General features: G+C 41.6%; 4 protein-coding genes and 1 non-coding gene across 5 annotated transcripts; 3 read left to right on the forward strand and 2 right to left on the reverse strand.

Moving 5' to 3' along the window:
• Nucleotides 1–427: 427 nt before the first annotated feature.
• On the forward strand, nt 428–4,719 carry LOC100845209 (mRNA cap guanine-N7 methyltransferase 1). The gene is made up of 13 exons (XM_003573360.4): nt 428–620; nt 726–880; nt 1,015–1,083; nt 1,244–1,315; nt 1,792–1,890; nt 2,194–2,250; nt 2,653–2,791; nt 2,877–2,941; nt 3,017–3,067; nt 3,596–3,658; nt 3,977–4,100; nt 4,181–4,242; nt 4,334–4,719. The coding sequence occupies exons 1-13, from the start codon at nt 551–553 to the stop codon at nt 4,424–4,426; spliced, it is 1,119 nt and encodes a 372-aa protein (XP_003573408.1). The 5' UTR covers nt 428–550; the 3' UTR covers nt 4,427–4,719.
• Nucleotides 4,720–5,910: 1,191 nt separating this feature from the next.
• Nucleotides 5,911–6,129, forward strand: LOC112272128. The gene has a single exon (XR_002965824.1). It is a non-coding gene; the product is annotated as a small nucleolar RNA U3 (small nucleolar RNA).
• Nucleotides 6,130–6,487: 358 nt separating this feature from the next.
• On the reverse strand, nt 6,488–8,985 carry LOC100845511. Its single transcript, XM_003573361.4, has 4 exons — nt 8,570–8,985; nt 8,004–8,148; nt 7,144–7,237; nt 6,488–7,014 (listed from the first exon to the last, which is right to left on the reverse strand). Exons 1-4 carry the CDS (start codon nt 8,935–8,937, stop codon nt 6,680–6,682), a joined length of 942 nt encoding a protein of 313 aa, XP_003573409.1. The 5' UTR covers nt 8,938–8,985; the 3' UTR covers nt 6,488–6,679.
• Nucleotides 8,986–13,477: 4,492 nt separating this feature from the next.
• On the forward strand, nt 13,478–17,257 carry LOC100829711 (transcription factor bHLH112). The gene is made up of 7 exons (XM_003571357.4): nt 13,478–13,969; nt 14,209–14,662; nt 15,552–15,671; nt 15,817–15,882; nt 16,067–16,132; nt 16,519–16,572; nt 16,709–17,257. Exons 1-7 carry the CDS (start codon nt 13,722–13,724, stop codon nt 16,871–16,873), a joined length of 1,173 nt encoding a protein of 390 aa, XP_003571405.1. The 5' UTR covers nt 13,478–13,721; the 3' UTR covers nt 16,874–17,257.
• Nucleotides 17,258–19,368: 2,111 nt separating this feature from the next.
• Nucleotides 19,369–22,542, reverse strand: LOC112271639. The gene is made up of 4 exons (XM_024461362.1): nt 22,408–22,542; nt 21,182–21,242; nt 19,489–20,201; nt 19,369–19,381 (listed from the first exon to the last, which is right to left on the reverse strand). The coding sequence occupies exons 2-4, from the start codon at nt 21,194–21,196 to the stop codon at nt 19,369–19,371; spliced, it is 741 nt and encodes a 246-aa protein (XP_024317130.1). The 5' UTR covers nt 21,197–21,242; nt 22,408–22,542.
• Between the last annotated feature and the right edge of the window lie 420 nt (nt 22,543–22,962).

Raw genomic sequence — 22,962 nt, forward strand, 5'->3', positions numbered from 1 at the left:
CCCTTTGTCTCGGTCCCTGCATATAAAAACAGCCATAGATATTTAAACAAAGAGCGATTTTTATAAGCACCTTATTAAGCACCCTCCATTATACATGCGCTAACAAGATAGCCCCTTCCTTTTTAGTTCACTAGGCTCATCCCAAAACACAATAACCAAGAGGACCTTATTGAATTAAGCACATAACTACCATTTTGTTTAGTGCATTGATTGGTTCCATATCGAGAACAAAAACTTAACTGAAACTCATGTAGATGTAATTAATGTTTATCTATTTTTAAAACGAATGGAATTTACAAACTGAAAAGGGTTTAGGGTAACAAACTCATCACGCATGCCAGAAGAGCGAACAAAAATAAAACCGGTAGAGAACCGGCTGTCCATCGATATAGTCTACAGACCGGCCTGGGCGGTTTTTCACACGCCAGGGCAAACCAGTATACGGCGACCGCGACAGCTCGCGGAACTGAACATCCCCACTCGACCCTAAACCGAATCGAATCGGCGACACCCCTAATCCTCCCAAACCCCGGCGGCGATCGCCGGCGAGATGAACAAGCGGCCCCGCGACGAGCCCTCCTCCTCCCTCGCCTCCGCCCCCAAGCGCCAGTTCGGCGCAGGTATTGCCCCCCACCCAGACCCCCTCCCCCGTCCGGTTGACGCTAGCCCACCAATCCCGTGCGGCGGACAGTAGCAGCTAACTAGGGTTTGGGTTTTTTGCGTAGGCGGCGGCGGCGGCGGATACGGGGGGCAGCAAGGGTACTCGGAGGAGCGGAGCAGCGCGCGGCGGGTGGCGGACCACTACAGCGCGAGGTCGAACCAGACGCTCGAGGAGCGCGAGAACAGCCCCATCATACACCTCAAGAAACTCAATAACTGGGTACACGGCTTAAATTCGCTGCCCGTTCATCCAACCATTTCAGAGCCCTTGACACTAAGAACTCTGAGAAAATGCGACCTCTATGATGTTTGGTGAAACCAATCCGCTAATCTCCTCGGTCTCACCTTTGGCAGATAAAGAGCGTCCTGGTCCAGCTGTATGCGCGCCCAGGTGACTGCGTTCTTGATCTTGCTTGTGGCAAGGTAAGCTGTGCTTTCTGGGGTTTTTTTTACCGAACTGTGCTCCGTGGGTGTTAATTGATATAAGCTGTGTTTTGTGGGTGTTAATTGATATAAGCTGGTGTTCTTGCAGTTCAGGTTACGAATTAGTTACTGACCTATGTTAATTTGTTATGGAATGCAGGGAGGTGATTTGATAAAGTGGGATAAAGCCAAGGTTGGCTATTATGTTGGGGTCGATATTGCAGAAGGCTCGGTTAGTTTTTCATCACATGGGACATCTACATTATACTACGCTGCATATGAGTCAATGTTGTATTGTCATATGTGGTTCACGAGTCAGGATTCTGAAATGCTTTGGCATATATGCCTTCTGTTTGCTTTTCTTTCTCCAAAAGTTGTACAATGCCATCATTTGGTAGAGTGGAATGTGTAACCTGTACTCTAATCATTAGAACATTCACGCTCATTGCAAGGTAGTGTGGTATGCAGTATGCCATATATTCAATGTATATTTCACTTCATGTTTTTATTGGCGTCCTTGATAAATTCTTAAGATCTGTCGTTCCGGTCCTGGGCCACATAAACTCGTGCAATCGCTTTTGGTTACCCCCGTGCCTCTTGTAGGTCTCAGCTGGGCAGTAACAGATTGATCGATTTCAGTGGTCAAGTCATTTTATCTGCAATATGTTTTAATATATCTGCGTAATTTTTGAGCTTTTGCACTTTCAGATAAGAGATTGCATGACCCGTTATAACGGTGACACCGATCAACAGCGCAGGAAGAAGTTCAGTTTTCCTGCACGGCTTATTTGTGCTGATTGTTATGAGGTAAAAGAAATAATGGCACAGTTTACACAATTAATCAAAACTTGTGTGATGGTTTTCTCCATGGGTGCAAGCAATAGCATACTGAAAGTATAGTGCATCAGATTGTTTCAAGTGTTGCATATCTTCTGTAGTTAAAGCCAAGTCGCCTATTTTTGTAGTTAAAGCCCAGTATTATGCAAGCAATAGACCCTCCTATATGAAACTTATGTCGATATATCTATGCATTTTTTTTCCTACTCTTCACATGCTCATCAAGGAATTATAAAGTACACCACTAATGATTTTCTTTTCATGTTTGTGTAGACTCGGCTGGATGAATATTTATCCAAGGATGCCCCATTCGACATATGCAGTTGCCAGGTTAGTAAGATAGATGGCTATCTTTATAATTCCAAGGGAGAAGCTTTTATATTTTCTAGTTCATTAGTACTATTTGGTTAGTTCATCCATCTGTTTTTTTCCCCAATTCAACTTTGTATTTCTCAAAACTTTTCTAAATATAATAAATTGTGAAATTGTACTATTGTTTTGACAGTTACTGTTCAAACAATTTCTTGCTGAAAAGATGTTGAAACTTAAGTGATATCATTGTTATGCCCAGCAATAAAATGAAGTACAGTGATCTTCAATCTTACTTTTAATAGGTGTAATGCACCATCAGGAGTTTAGAATGTCTGAATGCTAAATGGGTATGATTATAACAAGCTAATTGCTGAATATTGATCATACTTCCAATTCTGAAGATCTCTTTATGTATTTCAGTTTGCGATGCATTACTCTTGGTCTACTGAAGCGCGTGCCAGACAAGCTCTCGCTAATATATCAGCATTGCTTCGTCCTGGAGGCACTTTCATAGGGACAATGCCTGACGCTAATGTCATTATTAAAAGGCTAAGAGAAAGTACTTTACTATCTTGAACTGTGTATGTCATCAAACTGTACGTGTTGTAAGAAGTGTGATAATTATATTCATTTTGTATCCTCAGCTGACGGGATGGAGTTTGGAAATAGTGTTTACTGGATTACTTTTGGTGAAGAATACACCGAAAAGGTAATTATGTTTATTCACAATTTATGTTTGTTTTCATTACTAACTAATCCTTTTTGTCGTTTCTCAATGGTGTAGAAATTTCCTGCATCTAGACCTTTTGGTATCAAGTACAAGTTTCATTTAGAGGTAACAACTGGTTCAACTTTTCAATAGTTTGTGTCTCACTTCCTGGACTACTTTTAGTTGATTTACGTGAAGACTGATGGTCACATTTGAGTGTTTTCTCAAATTGTAACAAAGAAAAAGGAAAACGAAAAAAATGTGAATGTAGTTAAAATTTGATTAGGGTGCATTCTCGTAATCTTGCACACACTACTGTTTCGAATGCTTATCTAGTCTGTACCCTTGTTTATGCTGCACCGTTAAAAGTAACTAAGTAATGTACATGCATTTACACACCATCTATTTATCACAAACTCTACATTTTTGTAGGTTACTAATTGTTTGCTGCAACCTTTGGCGCTTCCTTACACTTGACATTCTCTTTGCATAGGTTAGAGGTCATGTCCTCAGAATTCCTTGTCTACGACTTGTTTGGGGTGTTTTATTGGATATTCCCTCTGTGATCTATTCCCTGGCTTCTTTCTTTATATTCTTGTATTTTTCACAAAATTATGGAACTTATTTGGTAACAAATTCTTTGGCAACATGCAGGATGCAGTTGACTGCCCAGAATGGGTTGTTCCATTCCATCTCTTCAAATTGCTGGCAGAGGAGGTATGCAATTATTCCATTCTTCAGTCTCCTATGGCGACCTGCCGTTTTCTTTTCCTTATTTGCAACATGTTGGTTTCAATTTACTCCCTCCGTCCAACAAAAGATGTCTCAAGTTTGTCAAAATTTGGATGTATCTAGACATGACTTGGTGTATAGATGCATTCAAATTTAGTCAAAGTTGAGACATCCTTTATGGGACGGAGGAAGTATTTATTTTGAAATTTGTCCAACCTTATTTTTCTGTTATCATTTTTTAAACATATTTAACTGCACAGGCAGCTGCTAAGGTTATAACCTAAAAAATTGTGCTTTTTGCAGTACGATCTAGAGCTGGTTCTAATGAAGAACTTCCACGAATTTGTGAATGAGTACTTGCAAAAGCCAGAGTTTGCTGATCTCATGCGGAGACTGGGTGCTCTTGGTGATGGACGACCGGGCCAAAGTAACTTCACCCTATGCCTAGTAGATTGGCTACCCTAACATGAATGTCATTTTGCCACCTTAACATCAAAAGTTCCTCAGGTACACTATCACAGGATGAGTGGGAGGTATCCTATCTATACCTCGCGTTTGTTTTGCGGAAGGTATGACACCAACATAGTTCCATCATTTCTTGTTCAGTTAAAGACAAGATCCACATACACCTCTTTTTGCTAAAATGTTCTCATTCCACAGCGAGGCCCTCCACCGTCCCAACGGAGGTCCAACAATGTTAACAGAGGGAAGACATTCCTTGCCGAGGATGACATAGAGTTTCTCGGGATATAAAGCAGAATTGGCCCTGTTGGAGCTTATACTAACAACTTACCCGATTCTATGTTTCACACTGCGTAGAAGAAAGTTGTTACCTTTAGTGGCTCACCTGTTGTTTCTCCAAACCGTACCTGTTGTATAACTTCGCCAAGTTACATGTACAAACAACACAACATGGACTCAACACTCATGATGTAATTTTGCAGGGATGAATAAGTAATAGGTGTCATGATTCACGTTAATGTTTTGAAGTTTCATACCACACTCTGGAAAATTTTGTTCTTGGGATATTAAAGTTTTATACTGCAGAATTCGCCCTCCTGTAATTTTGTATGCTTACAAATCATAAGTTGTTCAAACGAAGTTAGTAGATGAATGGTTGCAGACCGAACGTGACATTGGAACTCAAATTGCCAATGGATGCTAATCAGCCTAGAATAAAGGAGATGCTGCATAGTTAACGATGGGGCTGCAATGCTGCATAGCTCAGGTATCAGATTCCTTTACAGATACTTGAACTAGGATTGTTGCCAGACCAGAACGCCTGGGTTCAAACTGTTTCTTCCGAAACATGGACGATGCTTTCGTTGGGTTATGATCCTGTTTGTCCAACATGCCATATACTTTTGCCAATTAGGCCTAGGTTCAATGGTGAACGGGTGGGCGGGGTGGGCGTTTGGTTATACCTGAAATTTCGGTTCGGTTCTTCGGATTTTCATGAAATTCGGTTATTCAAATATGAGGACCGAAGTTATCTTAAAAAATTTGAGAACCGTAAGTTCGGTTCACCGAAAATTCGGTTCGGTTTTTGGTTCGGAACCAAACTAACCGAACATTGTGTTTACGGCAAAAAAAATTAATGAAAACAAATTTAGTTCAATCTTTTACTTACAACAGAAAATAGATTTAAGTTACACGCAGAAATAAACACATAATCTTATGTGACACAGACACACGTAATGAGTAAATATCATCTAACATGCAATGAAAACATTAAATTTTAAAGATGCAGCAATGAACTTCAGTTCTTTGGGTTTTTGGTTAACCGAGGCAAAAGACCGAATTAACCGAATAAACTTCGGTTCTTTGAGTTTGCTGACCGAAGTTTTAAACGGTTCTTTGGTTTCGGTCCAATCGGCTTCGGTTTCCGGTTCTTCGATGATCGGTTTTGGTTTCTCGGTTTTTATGCCCACCCCGGGTGGCCGGTAAGTCCACCCCAGTCAACGGTTTGGATCAAACCACCATGTGCTGCGTACGGTTAGGATACAGCACACCGCCTGTAGTTTCCGCGCCCGGCTGCTACGAGAAAGCAATGGCAATGGGGCCAGGCAGGGCGGCTAATGGGCTGGGCTTTTCTTCTCCTCCGAATCACACGGGCCAGCACCCACGACCGAGCACGAGCTCTCCTTCTGGAGTGCTGCGGACTGGAATATTAGTCCCACCTCGACTGTTTAGTGGAATCGCGACCAGCATATAAGCAGCGCTTTGTCTCACTCAGCACGACCTTACTTGAACAGGATCTGTTCTATAGGATCGTACCGCTACATCCTTTACCAAAAAGGAGGCAAGAACTTAAGTCTGGTTGATGCATTCTGACCTCTGGGCCAGAGCGTGATTAACGGCCTGGATGAGTCCCTGGATCCATCCGACTGCTGTAGAGGATCGTTCCTGCCTGGCTCCCGCCTGTGCAGGGTGGCCCAGAGGTTGTCTGACAGACTCCCTCCCCATCTTTTTTGATCTTCGCAAATCTGTCATCTTATTTAAACTTGAAAAACCTGTTTTTAGTTCTGAACTGGGGTTCGTCTGAAACCTTTTTCTCTTGAGACTCCCCATCTTTTTTGATCTTTGCAAATTTGTTTTCTTATTTAAACCTGTTTTTAGTTCTCAACTGGAGTTCGTCTGAAACATTTTTCTCTTGCCCTGCTATGTTTTTCTTTTTGCTATTCAAACTTCTCTTTCCAGAGACTCCTGCATCATCACGCACGAAGATAAGAGCAGTTCTCTTGTAGCGGAGTTCATCAGCCATTTTCGAGGTACATGCATCCCCAATAACGAAACGCCACCCTCCATCCGCAGTTTAATACGTACTACCATAGCATGTCTTTATTATACTGGGTCTCAAGATTCAAAAGCTTCACTGACGCAAGACGACACAGGTCTGTACATATTAGTACATCCGTAGTTCTTAACATGACAATAAACCGAGTTATTTTCGACAGATTTAAGGCACGATCGGCCAGCACCAAATAAGGCCTGATCTTATATATCTCATGCCCTCTTGAACAGAACAACTAGGATGACCGCTATGGCCAGAGCCATGAAGGATCCACCTGCAGCCATCTCCGCGAAAGAAGGGGGGCTACCCTTTCCAGTGGATGAGCTCGGTCGGTCCCCCGCTTCTGCTGGGTTGCGGAACACGTCTTGGAAAAAGTGGGTTATGTTGTCGACTATCTCCATCACCGTCTTCTTCGCGTTGTCCACAAAGTCTGATAAAGGTGAGGTGGTGGGCAGTTCCCCACGGGATGCATACTCCTGAGAAGCACCTTCAAATTTCTCCGGTGACTCTACCGTGCCACTGTCCTCAGGGAAAGTGTGAACTAGAGCTGCATCACAAGATAAGATACAATAGTAACGGTTATAAAGTTTCCCTGAACAAGGATAATGACCATAGAGATTGCTATAAAGATGTAACAGGACATGCGGCTCTGAGTTCAGAATAAGGCAGAACATACTTTGCTGGTGATTCTTGTAAAATTCCATAACCCTCTCGTTTTTCAACACTGCGTCCCAGACGTTCTTATCTGATGCAAGGGAGGCAACGACACTCTGGAGATTAAGAAAAACAATATTAGTGAAACATGAGCCACCAGAGCCAATCAAATTGAATTAAATCTTGCAATACCACATACAATCGACTGCCAAAAACCAATTGCCTAACATAAATTATGCAAAGCTCGGGTGCCATGCTTCTGGAAACCCAGAGAAAAGCAAGTTGAATTAAATGTTGCTATACAACATACATAAATTAACTGCCTCAAACCAATTATCAACCATCTAAACAGACATTGTGTAAATATTGGGTGCCATGCTTCTGGAATAGCTAAAATAAAATAAAAATACTGCCATAAAGGATTCATTAGCACTACAGTACACTCATAATAAATTAAAAGTAGGGGTTTCAAATCTGATTCTAATACAAACCGTGGAAACTGTCGAATCCTAGTTTAGTTCAATTTTTCTTCAATACTTCCAATCATCGCAGTCAAACTAGTACAAATAGTGACTTGCGGGTTTCACGGTTTCAGATGAAACCGTATTTAGCAGAAGCATGCATGCTACTAGAGTTATCGAAGACATGTCATAAGATCATAATTGGTTGATGACTGTAGAACATACATCAACTGAACAGATCTTCAGTGATGACTGTGCATTCAGTTCAGAATTTAGATACATGTCGTTTGGATGGCATCTCTTCCGAAGGACAGTTACAAAAATATTATTACGAGATAAACAAAGTTAGCAGCATACGTAGATGATCATTGCCACTGAAAGAGCTCAACCATAACCACAGCAAAATAATATATTTACAGACCTGAGCTTCCGAGCTTGATTTCAACAACGTGAAAGCTTGCACTACATGTCCCGGCATAGCAGGGATAATAGCATCTACTCCCAGCTTGTTAAGCTCTTTATCCTGTTCCTTAACAATCTCTATTGGAGTCTCGTTAAAATAAACCCTACAGCCAATGATTTTGTCACATCAGAATATATGTGTATTTGAAGAAAGGCATCATGCACAAATGCAACGGATTCTAAACAGCACTCTATTCTCTCCTCTCATATAATACAGGAGAAAATGAAAGGGGTAGCAATAGCATACTAGCAATGATGCTATATCAGCCTGTTCATGGATTACCTTGTCAAAGGAATAACCAACATGAACTATCCAACTGCAGTTGTATACAAAAATAAAATAAAACTGCGCATCAGTTATATTGAATTTTAATACGAGTATACTATTATCAGGGAAATATATATGTTTGACGCCTTAGGTTTTATTTTCCCCAATTCACTCCCCCCGTGAAAACCAGGGGCCAATTCGACGGATTCATCCCAGAGCCTAAGCAAGTAAGCATCATCAGAGTAGAGATCTTTCACCTGTCTATGGCCTCCCTGAGCTCGGTTGTGGCCTCCTGGGCCTCCTCCTGCGAGGGCGGCGCGAAGACCAGCCTCGGCCTCCCGACCGCCGTCTCCTCCGCCTCGGACACCGCCACGTCCCTCCAGTCCGCGAACTCCCAGTCGTCCACCTCCCAGGAGGAGGAGGAGGAGGCCCACTGCGGCCCGGCCGCCGCCATGGCGGGGACCTCCCCGGCCGCGGACACCAGCGGCGCCGCCGAGGACTCGGCGGCGGGGGCGGCCGTCGCGAACGCCGGAGCGACGCTCCGGAAGCGGCCGCTGGCCGCCGCCGCGGCGGCGCCCCCGGCCATGCCGACCTTCGCGGCGGTGCGCATGACGCCTCCTCCCATGGCTGATGGCTCTCTGCGTCCTCTCTCGGTGGCGTGTCGCTTCTCCTCTCTCTGGTTTTGCGTAGTCCAAATTATCCGGGGAAACTTGCGAGATAGACCCTGTACGTTTCCGGGTGCCACAGATATGGCCTTATCGTTGTGCTTGTGGGAAGGGGTGATTGCGAGATATAGTCTTGTGTTGGGGTGCTTTGTGGGAAATGAAAAAGATCTTTTCTGGATCAGGCGTGAGAAGAGGGATAAGAACGCACGGAGGTTGACTTAGCTACAAAGTTATCCATACAATGATTAAATGACAGGTGGGGTCCTTCTGTAAGTGGGCTGTGGCGCGTGTAAATGAATATTAACTCTCTTCTAAACAAATCAAGCTAAAATAACTTTCATATACACCACCTTTTATGGCGTTGAACTTATTTAGATTAACTCATTAACAGTTTAACACCATACGATTTGGTGTTGAATTTGGTTTTAGCAATTTCGTGAACACTGCAGTAATTTGTTTTAGCAGACCGAACACAGGCCCATATAACCCAAGTCGGTCTGACGGGCTGCCATGAAATCGGCCCAGGTGGTCACTTTCTTTTTTGGCAGCGGACCAAGAAGGTGTCCACTTAGTCATGTTAAAACGAACGAATCATCGAGACCTTCTCGCTACGGCCGCCGCACGGGAGAAAGTTAGTTCTACATTAGATGTCTTCACCACCGGAATTTGGTCGGTTCACCTCGCGTCCTGCCGCCATATTGGCACTGTGAGGTGGGGCCAACCTCATGTCTTCTTCTTAGAGCATGTACAATGTCTAAGTGGGTGCTTAGAAAAATTAACCGGTTTTGTTAGGCACTGATGCTTACTTAGACTAAACAGATGCCTAACTTGGCACCTCCTCTATACAAATAAGCACTGGTGCTTAAAAAAATGCTTGGTTTATTTTCGTAAGCACTTGTCTTAGCACCTTACATTGTACATGCTCTTATAAACATTTAGAATTGTTTAGTTTATGAGTCGTGTGGTCTTCAGCGGCAAAACTATGGCAGAGGATGCAATGCCGTCGAGAATAAAAGTACTCTTCTGCTGCTGCTAGCGGTGCTTGTTCGGGCCACGCCACAAGGTTAGAGAGTTCTACTCACCGCATGTCCAATGTATCTGATCTTGCAGATTTTGAGTTTATGTCCTCGCAGATCCGTTCATACGGATTTAATGAGTTTTTATTGTGTCTCATGGTGCTTTCGTTGATATGATCTTTTGTGACTTTGGGCTTCTTGTCTGGTGTCCTATTGAAGATTTTGTGATTCGACGACATGTACTTTCGACGCTCATGGCTTCCCACCATCTTGGATGGACGATTCAATTGGTTTTCTGAAACCTTTAAAGATAGTCAACTTCGCACAGGTACGAGTGGCACCGTGCCTGTAACGATCATGGAGTTTAATAAAGTTATCCATGAAAAACTATATCATGAAAAAAAAAACTTAGTCATGGGAAACCGTAGGACACAAACAATCTGCCCCAATTAATTGACACTGACAAGACATGCAAAGGGGGAGAAAAACTCAAAAACGTAACCAAATTTCTTGGCTTTTCACATTGATTAATTGGGCATCAGCGTATCACACTAGCTAGCTAGAATCCAGATGCAAGTAAACGGATCGAGCATCTGCATCATCATGATGACGCAGAGCAAAAGAGCATGCATGATTGTCGTCGATCGCCGCGTTGACCAAACGGAGTACACTACTGATGTGCCCAACACAACACGCCACGGTTTTTTTCCTTTGACAACATCATCCACTTATTAATCATCTCTCCACACGGAGACAATTAAGTCAACCCAAAAAGGCCGTTGACTCCCTGCACGTACACGTGCCGTCGTTTTCATGACCAATAATCGCTTAGACGAGACAGGATTTTTTTAATAGAGAAATTAATTAGGTGCTCTACCATGACACGGTCTAGTAGATTTTGGGCGGATTTTACACTCTTTCAGAACGTTGGCACCGGTGCTCTTCTTCTTTCTTTTTGTAAAATATGTTTAAGGTAATTAATTAGGTGCTCTACGTATACCTGGCCTTTCATCTTACCCGTTTGTTTCAATTTAATGTGTACGATTGAAACTTTTTATACTCCGTATATATATGGTTTTCACTAAATAAATAAATGTTCTCATCCGGTGCTTTGTCAAAATATATACTCCCTCCGTCCCATATTAAGGTAGTGTTTGGTTGAGATCATGAAGTGGAATGTAATGGAATGGTTCCAAAATCTACGATGATTCCTGCGTTTGGTTCTTACAACACAGAGAAGTGGAATGGAACCACATGGTTCCTTAAAAGGAATATTTTCTCAACATGCCTAACCATCTCATTTCTTCAAAATGTAGAAATGAGTTGGTTTCAAGTGGAACCAGTAATTTAAGTGTTTGGTTCTTAGGATCTTGAAAAATAGAACCGTTCCCTTACATTACATTCCTATAAAATAGAACCGTTTCATTCCATTCCACCTCACTCTAGAACCAAACACTGCCAAAGTGACTTTCTGTTACAGTATCTAGATGCTTTTTATGCATAGATACATTCATATTTAGGGAAATTTGAGTCATTTGATATGAGACAGAGGGAGTAAGATACTGCTGCGTGTCAACACGTACGGATCCATGCGTGTCAGCTTACGTGGTGCGCGTGATCGATGGATGGAGTAGACACAAGTGCGCGGCTCGCTTTTCCGGGCACGCGTGCTTATAAGCCATCGAAAACTTGATCAGTGCATGACCTGGCTTGGTCATAAGCATGACGTCATCGTGCCCTAAGCAGCCATGCATGCATCTCTAGCCATAGGTATTCTTTTCCTTAAAAAAAACTAATCCTCGGGCTGAAATTACTTGTCGAAATATTACATGTACCTAATGTATCTAGACACTTTTTAAACGTAGATACATTCATATTTGGGCAAATTTGAGACAGTAATTTTGGATCAGAGGTAGTAGTAGGTATCTTTTCCTAAAAAAAAAAAATGTTCACTCCGTTCCATAATTCTTGTCTCAAATTTACCCCAAAATTAATTGATGTGTCTATTTTACGATACATGTAATATTTCGACAAGAATTATTGAACGGAGATAGTAGTAGGTATTCTGGAGAGTATGTGCACCCCAAGGGCCTAGCTTGACGGCCCTACACGTGCCTCATTACTCTAGCAATTTCAGAACCATGGAAATGAAAAAAGAAGTACTCCCCCGGCCGGAATTACTTGTCTCAGATTTAGTACAATTAAGTTGCACTAAATCAAGGATAGGTAATTCTGGCCGGAGGGAGTACAAGAGACTATATAGCATATAATCTCTCATTTTTAAAATCTAATTAAAACACGTAATTATGCGAGAGAGTTAACGCTCTAGAAGTTTTGACCTTTATTATACAACAAAATATATGAACTAAGCGCTCTGAAACTTTCAGAGCATTGGATGCAGTATTCAATGAGGGAGTGTACGTACATTGTAGTGGTAATGCGGAACTAATTTAGTCTTCCTGCTAGATTAGGGATAGATCTTTCTTTTTTTACTCGAGGAATATCAATCTTAGTTAAACTAGATTAGTGAGGACCACCACACACATTAATAACTAGTAGCGTTAGGTTTAATACAACTACTACTGTCACCAGTGATCGACCAGTCCATAGTGTGCATATCTATTCGGGTGAACACAAAATATACATATGTGTAATCAAGAGCATTTTGGAGTACGAAATTAATTAACCTGTCATGCATGCCATAAAAAACAAACAAACTTCGAAGCATAATTCAACCTACACGTTTAGCTTAAAAAAAACAAATCCAGATCAATCTGTTGAAAGAATCTGAATACTACGTGTACGTCAAAATTTATTCTTTTTCCCTTTTCTTTTCATAGTACACGCGTATCGTTAATTCGGTTGTCTTCCGCGATGCTTAATTTACTAGCTACACTAGCGTACTCTCCGTACGTGCATTTGCCACCAAAACAAATTAAAGTGCAAGGGCGTGTACAGTTTACCAAACGAGTGCATGTTTTTTTACACAAAAAAACGAGTGCACTACTTGCTTGCATTAATCATCGATGATAGTGTATTAGAGTCACCGCTGACGGGTTCTCAGCTGCCATCATTAATTGGTGACTTCATGGAAGGGTGTTTTTCGAGGTATAATATGCATGTGTCAAACAAGACATATATTGGCTGATTTGTCGACACGAAATTAGTTGCTTGAGTTTAAATACTCCCTCCGATATATTTATATTAATTGTCGCAGTTTTGTCTAAATACGCAAGCATGTACCTGCACAGTACATGCGTATCTACTGTCTAGACAAAGTTGCGACAAGTCAAATGAATCAGAGAGTATTAAATTTTAACTAAACTAAACCGTTTGATCCCACGTGTGCTACATACGACAAGATCTGCACCAAATGGCATGCGATAACGTCAAGGTCAGACCATCGATGACCCAACCCGACTATGTAACCTTTCCCCGGCCTCTCTTCTTGGTCAGAAAACCTAGCTAAAATTCTCTTCTTCTTCCTCCTCTCTACTTTATCTCCATCGGTTTGCATAAAACCACGTCATCGACCCCTGATCTCCAGTACCTTTCCACATATTCCACACTCGCCTCTACTTAATGATCACTTTGGATTATAATCAGATATCGATCGAGATCGAGCACTATATACCTATACTCATCACTACTTCACTAGCACCACCACACCACTAGCTACCAAAAAGAGAGAGAAAACAAAGCAAATTAAGATCAGGTAATTAAACGGCATGGCAGATCACCACCAGGAGATGATCCGTGCTGCAGCCGTGCCGTCGGCCTCCATGTACAACAACGGCGGCGGCGGCGTCCAGGCCAGCCGTCGCGGCGGCAGTGGCGGTGACTGGTGGAGCATGGCCGAGTCGCCTGGTTCGAACTCGCACGCCGCCGGCAGCTCCATCACTTTCCAAGAACCCATCGCCCCCGCCGCCGATCCGGCCACCATCGCTGCCGGCGGCTGGAACCAGCCTTCTTTCATGTGAGTCCATGCATCGATCTGCAAATCAATCAACTAATTTCATGAAAACAAATCATGATCACATGCATCATGCATGGGGATCGGACGAACTTGTGATAATATCATACTTCCTCCGATCCTAAATTCTTGTCGTGGTTTTAGTTCGAATCGTTTTCATGAATTTAGGATCGGATGGAGTAATAATTAATTAACCCTTTTACTCACTGATCGATGATCTGTCTGATCTGATGTGATGTTAGGGACGATGGATCTGGATTCCATGGACACATGAGCTCGAGACCAAGCGATCAGGCTCACATCAACCAACCAAGTTTGCTGATGAGTCCATCTTCATCAAATAACAACAGCAGCAATATGATGCTTCAGCTGCAAGTAGCAGATCAGCATGATCCCAACTACCAGTTCCTGTCCAACCTCGGTTTCGAGCTGCTCTCGTCGCCGGCCTCTACGCCGTATGCCACCGGTGGAGGCTCCCGGCCCTCCTCGCTGCTAAGAAGCCTCACGGAGCCGTCTGCGGCAGCGAAGCCTATAAATTACCAGCCGGTGACGAGCCAGCTGCCGGCTGCTGCAAGCGTCGCCACGACGCCGTTCTGGAACCCTACCACTGGGTTTGATGCGGCGGCTTACCGAGCAAGCCTTGAGGCTGCCGGACCACCGCCGGCGCAATCTAGGCCGGCAAGCCTCGCGGCAAAGGTTAGTGTACTGTAGTGTGTACATGCATATATGTACGCCTTTCATATTTATCTATTTTTTTTAAAATCAATTTTGAGTTTACTTACTCATCACTTTTGTCCCCTTCTACGTACTCTTATAGTCTCTTATACTGGACAACAACCCTTAAGCTTCTAAAACACAAAATCCTCTGTATTATGTATGTGGTTATTTCTTTGGCCGGGTATTATGTGGTTGTTATATGGAAGATTTCGTAAATTGACGATTAATTCAAAACGAATGCAACGATCGGTCATTTGGCACATCAATCACATCTTTGATGTTTTCTCTCCGGTGGTTCCATATATGGCAACACATGGAAAATTAATACACTAGTATAAACATATACCGATCCACATAGCGTTATACGCATAAGTGATCGACATACTCAACTTTTGCAAGGTTTATAATTTTGACATTTTTTTGATAATTTGAGCGGGCGTCGCAATTTTAGCCTTATTTTGGTTATAAAAGATCGATTTGACGACACTTTGAGCCCAGCGCAAAATAGCTCGTGTAGACTTGCTCTATCCTACAATCGATCTAGTATGTCATTTTTGTTTTTTGATTGAGAAAAGAGTAATTAACTAGTGTAATTTGTGCTGGACACATTTATTAGTTTTCTGCTACAATTTTGATAAAGTACATTTGGTGGAATTTTAAACATCAAAATCTGAAATAGCTTCTGAAATTTTGGTCATTTTGGTGGGTACCGAAATTTCAGACCTTGCTCAACGTATTGGTTTCATGGTTAATTCGATCATGCAAGAATAATCTGACTTTTTCATAGTTTGTTTCTGGAATAAAAAACTAATTAATATAAAATTTCTGCGTGAAGATACTGATTTTTTTCCTTTTTTTTCTTCTCTAGAATACATTGGAAGGGGTAGGAGACTCAAGCAGTTGTGTCGTCACCAAGAAGACAAGCTCTGGCCCTACAGCCAAGAAAGCAAGAACGGGAACGCCACCATCACCATTGCCGACCTTCAAGGTACATACATATCTGGCGGTCATCAGTCTCTAGTTACCTCAAACATAGGCTTATTCATCCCCGGCCCTTTTAATCTGTAAAATTTCATATGTGCATTGTGGACGGATATATATCACATGAGCTTGTATATATATGTTAATTTCAGGTTAGAAAGGAGAAGCTAGGGGACAGGGTCACAGCACTCCAGCAACTAGTCTCCCCTTTTGGCAAGGCAAGTAGCTAGTGGAAGCCGGCCGGCCTTAATTATTTCGTTTTTAACTTAATCATGGACACACATACACAATTAGTAGACATACATATATACATGTATAGTTCTTAATCATATAACACGGACCTGATTAATAATTTGTGATGATAAGACAATTAATCCTGTGAGCGTGCGTTGGTGCGTGCAGACGGACACGGCATCGGTGCTCCACGAGACCATCGAGTACATCAAGTTCCTGCACGACCAAGTTGGTGTAAGTATATATAGCTAGTGCGCATCTAGCTGCAACAACTTACTAATTATTCCATCTTCTAGCTCCTTTAATCATATACATGTAGAAATATTGGTCTTGACTCTTGATCGAATTGATCTATAACACCTACCATGCATGCAACTTGTAGTCTTAATTTATAAGTCGCGTTATTCCCTTTGTGGGAGTACATTATACAAATAAATGGAGTAATTTCATTAAATTCCTTGTGGAAAAAAGGTTACATATATACTAGCTACTAGTATAGTTGAGCTCCCAAAATTGCGTGTCGAAGTTCATATAATTCTCGTTTCAAATATGCTCACTCAAATATATATGCTCATTCTCTGATGCATCATGCATGGATTTAATTATATACATCTCTACAGGCACATAGTGCTCCTTACCTAAAGAACAGGCAACAACAAGTGCCCCACTCCAAGGTACTCTTCATCACCTCAATTTAGCACAATTAATCATCATTCCTTCATCAAGTGGTGAATTAATGGCCATCGATCGATTCGATCAATCCATGTGTGCTTAATCACTACCGACTAGCTAATTAACCATATATTTCAGAGCTCGTCCACTGACAAGAAGGACAATAATGGCGGCGAAGAGGCGGCGGCGAGAGACCTCACCGGGCGAGGGCTGTGCCTGGTCCCGATATCGAGCACCTTCGCGGTGGCCAGCGAGACGCCGGTCGTCGATTACTGGAATCCCTTCGGTGCAGCGTTCCGGTAGCTTAACAATACATAGCAAATCGAGATCGGCCGATAAGTCGATAACCCAGTGGTAGCTAAGCTCTTCTGGTTAATTAACTTAACTACATATGGTAATGGTACTAATTAATGAAGTAAGCAACCCACAACTGGCTAGCGACTAGTGAGAGCATATATATAGATGAATCTCTTGAATGAGTGCTCGAAAGACTTGGATTCATTCTTCAGGTTCATCAGAGAAATAAGGAGATCAGCTGATAACTGACTGACTGAAGCAACCAAAACTGCATGTACCAGATCGTACACTGATACCTTGTTTGTAATAATAAGTGCACATATTGTTTTTAAGAAATATACTGCACAAAATGCTACAGTTTGTTCATGTGAATTAAATTTTTTTCGACAATTTGTGATAATTTGTTTGCTGGCGCAAAAGAAAATGTGAAAGTTGTTCTCATATATAGTTCAAAAATAGCCATTTGCAATTAAAATAACACCCACCGCTTTGTGAAGATTTGCGCAAAAAATGTGACCTCATCCCGAGTCAAGAGTTGAGAGCTTCGTGTACCTTCCACTCAGTGTTGAGAGTTCTATGCCCTCCGCTCGACGCTCTCCCAACATAGGGGTAGATCATGCTCCCAAGACGGTTGAACCTATTCAAAAAATATTGATGTGTTGCTTTTGTCGTTTAACGGCGTCTCGGTAAGATGGGCATACACACTCCACTAACAATTACCCCCTAGCTAGTCGATCGACATCGCCTAATTATGGTGTTGTCCCTCAGCGATAACACTATGGGTCAAACACGAAAAAAAAAGATTGAATAGGATGGTGTTAACATGTGCAAATTTGTGCAACTATCAATTTTTTGGACCAAATTTTAGAAGTGCACATATGATTTATCAAGATAAACACCCATAAAAATATACAAGAAATTATAACTCTTTAAAATAATTGTGAGTTTCGCAAACGATTTCACTTTTTAATTAGAGTGGCTTAGGAATATTAATTTTTCAGTCGACATTGATATAACCATCCGATCAAGATCTTCTCATCTCTTTTACGGTTCCTCAAATCTCATGTTTAAATCAGATAGCTTTTAGTACGTGATTGCTGTCTGTGAAACAACAAAAACCGTTTTAGTTATTGGCATGTACAGAAGCTGAACTTTGGCTCAAAAGAGAAAGAACACGCTGGGGAGAAAAATAAAAGAAAGGAGAATGGCGAAAGGATTGCAGCCAACGCCCAACGGTAACACCGAGGCTGTGCCACCCCAACTATCTAGCCCCACCGTGATAGTCGTTCGATCTGGGCTTGGGATGTGTGAAATGCACTGCTTGGAAATAAGGTAAACTCTAATAAGGGATTAATGTGTCACATCCTAGGTATGTCAGGGCACAGAGGGACTGACCGGCACTGCTTTGATCGGACGGCATGCACAGTGCTCTCCCCTTTTGAAGTACCGAAGGGGTAAGAGAAAAAGAAGGAACGCAGGCAGGAAAAAGTATCTTGGACTGTATAGGGTTCTTCCTCCTCGGGTTCCTTCTTCCTTCCTCCCGCATCTGACATCTTGCATGAGGACTGTATAGATCGATGGAAGCTCCAGATGGTTCTTCTTTCGAATTGAGTGTAGCATTCGGTGCCAACAACTTCGGAGGAGGATTTAATGGTGGAAACCATGGATCACAGTTCGCGAAAGAAGCATCGATTGAGGAGTGGAGTGAAGTTGGCCCGTCCGCTTCCGTGGACGAGCCCGGCGAGGATCCCGGGTTATGTACCTCCTCTCGAAGGTTAGCTCATCTAAGTCACTCTCGTACTGCCAAAGTTTCATCTGAACCGTGAACGAGCATAGGTGAATGATTTTATTTCTTCCGAGTTCTTATACTTGCACCCGACATGTACATTTTGAAAGGATTATATTTTCACTCAATGTATGGATGTACTCTGTGTCGATGTAGTACACGAGACAAATTAATACATTTGTGGATTCATTAAATTAATGGTACTTAATGTACTTCGAAAGAATTTGGTTCATCTGTTTTAGGTGTACTTCCAGCTGGCGGTTTTATTTCGATGTACTTATTGTATTTGAGAACTATTTGGTAAACCTTTGGGATGCATATTCAGTGCACAGTTCATTTGACCTGTAATGTACATGTACGTACTTGAGATGTATTTTAGACCTCTTGGGTACTCATGAAGAATAGATTGTTTCTCTTCTCTTGGTACAAAATGTTAGTAAATTGTCCTGTTAGTAAATTGAATACTCTCGTATGTGCTAAGTGGATTAATGATTTTATTCCTTTATATTGTATAGTACATTTCATTTAATTAATGGTACTTCATTTACTTCCAAAGAATTTGGTTCAAGTGTTTTAGGTCTATTTTTAACAGGCAGTTTAATTTGACATAATTAAATGTACTTCAGAATTTGATCTGTAATGTACATGTACATGTACTTACTTGACAATGTATGTATGCATTCTTAGCTATCTTCATGTTAGTATATTGAGTACTCTAAAGAACAAATCTAAAGATTGTTAGTATAAACGTAACAGTTAGGCATTATGTGACATATGTTACTGATATCTTGCAGGAAAAAGTTTGAGGGTGGTCCAGCTGCACGTCTGCCGGTACCTGGTCGAGCTGGTCCTCTTGAGAGTGCACTCAGAGGTTTTGCAGAGAGGACAAGTGATAACATATGCACACCAGTTGTATTGACCAATTTCCTCGGTACAACGCAACGCACCAAGGAAATCAATGTTCACGTGATCGTACTTTGTTGATGGAGACAGGAGATGACCCATGGCAATGATAACAAATGCCATCTTGAATGAATCCTTCTGTAATCTTGTGCTGTTTTCTGACAAGTCCATAAGGACAATCTTCTCAGCATCTTTGAGGCTGATCTTGCTCATAGATATACCAGCTTGTTCACGAATGTAAACCATTGCAGCATCCGATATTTGAGTTTCTGGTCCTAGTACATCACGGTGTCCGCATGGGATACCAAATACTTTGTTCACATCCTGTGGTGTGAACTGCAGCCTCCGAGCTGCATCTAGTACAATTGTGAAGTCTATGCAATCAACTTGGCCAAGAAGCCAAGTACTGAAGATGCGACTAATTGAATTCCATAGAGGCAGTTCAAGTAAGCCTCCAAAACCTATTTCTTTGACCAATTGTCTCTTGATAGGATTGAATTTCTTGATAATCCAGTAAAGAGTTTTTGCGGATGTCCTTGAGGTTGGGGACTTGGTAGTTGAAGAAGTTTGACTTTCTTCATTGCTATCATACTCTGTTACTTCTTTAGTACTCAGAGGATCAGACATTGCAGCATGCCCTTTGAGCTAGCAAAATTTAAAAAATCGTGTTAAATGGGAGCATGTTTCGAACAATATGTTATGATGGACAGCATGAGAAGGTACATGTAGTAGATGATAGCAGTATAACCATATGTATAATAATTAGGAGGTACATAAGGTAGATGATGGCAGTGTAACCGCATGTACAATAATTAGCAGAAATGACATATAGAATTTTAGCACAAAAAACCATGGAAAAGAAATAGGAAGCTACTTTAAAGCTATCCTTGGAAGTACATGATGATACATGATGCTGGAGAGTACATGCATAACATTATCTTATGATGGACAGCATGAGAAGGTACATGTAGTAGATGATAGCGGTATAACCAAATGTACAATAATTAGGACGTACATAAGGTAGATGATGGCAGTGTAACCATATGTACAATAATTACCAGAAATGACATATAGAAATAGGGAAGTAACTGGTTAGGTACATGATGTGTTGTTGTATGAAAGGGTACTTGGTACAACAAACATGATTGCCATAGAGCCGCATGATAAAACGTGCATAAGGTAACAAAGGGTACAACGACAAGTAATTATCAGGAATTACATGTTGGCTTTTGGCAAAATCATGGTTAAGTAGACAGTAGGAACAGTGGTAAGTACATGGATCGATTAGATTGGAAAGCACAAGTACAGTGGTAAGTAGAACAGTCGTAACTACATGAGAGGTACTGAAGGAATTATATTGGCAAGCAAATGTGAAGTACATGGTACGGTTACATTTGAAGGTACAATAGTCATAATAGGGAGAGAGCATAAAATTTTTAGCACTTATGAAGAGGTACAAGGGTAGAAAAAGGAACAAAGAGTACATAAACATGATGGGCCGAAAATCGGTTGCTATGAAACAGGAAGAATGAAGTACATGATTCGATAACCTAGATGAGAGTACTTGTACTAAATTAGGGGTACATCACACACAGAACGTAGAAGAAATAAGAGATGACAGGTACCTTGGAAAGACTCATCGTTTAGTTTGGAAAAAGAAACACCTGAGTGCAAAATCTTGAAATCCTGTAACATGAAATGAGAAGGGTGAGTGGTACGTACTATCGAATTAATATTTTGAACAAATCGAAAAAGGACTATAAGGTGCGGATACTACAAATCGAAGTACCTGCCGAATCTACATCGTCCAGGAAGTGTTGAGACTGTAGAACCCTAGAACGTGACACAACAAGATCGAAAGACTGACTAAAAATGAACTAAAAGAAAATAAAGAGCACAGCAAGAAAGTACAAAAGAACTAAAATGGTCTCCTCAGAAAGAAAATGGTCGTGTGAAAAAAGCTCGGAGGAAGCACAACAATGGCAGAAACTTTTGAAGAATGGAGGAAGAAAGAGTCTGAGAGATAGATGCGAGATGGAGGTGGATGAAGTGAGGAAGAACAGATGTGAGTGATAGATGAGACGAAGCAAGAAGAAATAAATATCTCAACCCACTACCGCCTGACAAGAAGGTGGTCCTCATGACATGACCAGACTTGGCTGTGCAGTGGCTTTGCAGGGGCTGCAGGGCTACGAAATTTGTCAAATCAACGAGCCATCCATCTAAACCGAGCAATTTATGGTGACCATTCGATCATGATCCGTCGGTAAGCATCGTGGGGTACATAGTTGGGGTGGCACTCTAATGTTTGGGCGCCCAACGGAGACATCCCAACTAAGCCACCGAGGTCAGTATGAAAATACAGATCTGGGTGTCTACGTATGAAACATGCACCGTAGACAACAAAAAAAGGTCTGACACGAAAGCTCTAGACTATTCAATAATGAAGACACGAGAAATACACTTATCTAAAAAATTACTCCATCCGTTTCTAAATACTTGTCGCTGTTTAAGTTTGCACTAAAACAACAAGTATTTAGGAACGGAGGGAGTACAAAATTAAGCACTAAAACAGCGACAAGTATTTAGGAATGGAGAGTGTGTGTGTATATATATATGTATATATATATATATGTACATATATATATGTATATATAGAGAGAGACACACACACAAAAAAAATCCACAGGGATGTAATACTACTCAGACCAGGGTCAAGAGTCGGTTGCGTCTTAGTTTGAGTAGCTGACGCACGGCAAAGAAGACATGATATAGACACCACAGCTCGTCATTGGCTGTTTATCCATAAAACTGTTTGCTTCTAATAAAAAAAGTGCTTACGGAAGATTACCACTATACAGAGCTTAGCTTCTTCTGGAGGAGCACTGCACCACCACTCACTAACTAACTGCATCTATTTATGGTCCCAGGCGCCCCTGGCATGGAGTTTGTTGAAACCATCCATGGCAATCATCCCAGCAGAGACAGCTAATTGCAAGCTGGCATCATCTAGCTTGTAAGCTAATCCATGGACCATGGCGTTGCATGGACAACATATCCAGCCAGCCATGCAAGAAGAAGAGAAAACACATTACATACCACAAATGGATACATATTACAAGCACAATTACAATCCTGGCAGAGGTAGGGCTCACCTAGTCAGTACTCCTTCCATTCCGGTTTATGTGGCACCCATGTATCCTAGGTTGAAGATTTAATTAATTTAACATGAGTCTTATATCACAAAAATTATACTGGTATTAGAAACTTCATATGTTCTATTTTCTAATGGTATAATTTTTGTGACATAAAATTCATGTTACATTAGTTAAATTTTCAACCTAGGGATGCGTGGGGCTTCTTAAACCGGAATGCAGGTAGTACTTCCTCCATCCCATATTAAGTA

The sequence above is a fragment of the Brachypodium distachyon genome, chromosome 3 (assembly GCF_000005505.3).
Source record: "Brachypodium distachyon strain Bd21 chromosome 3, Brachypodium_distachyon_v3.0, whole genome shotgun sequence".
Classification (NCBI taxonomy): domain Eukaryota; kingdom Viridiplantae; phylum Streptophyta; class Magnoliopsida; order Poales; family Poaceae; genus Brachypodium; species Brachypodium distachyon.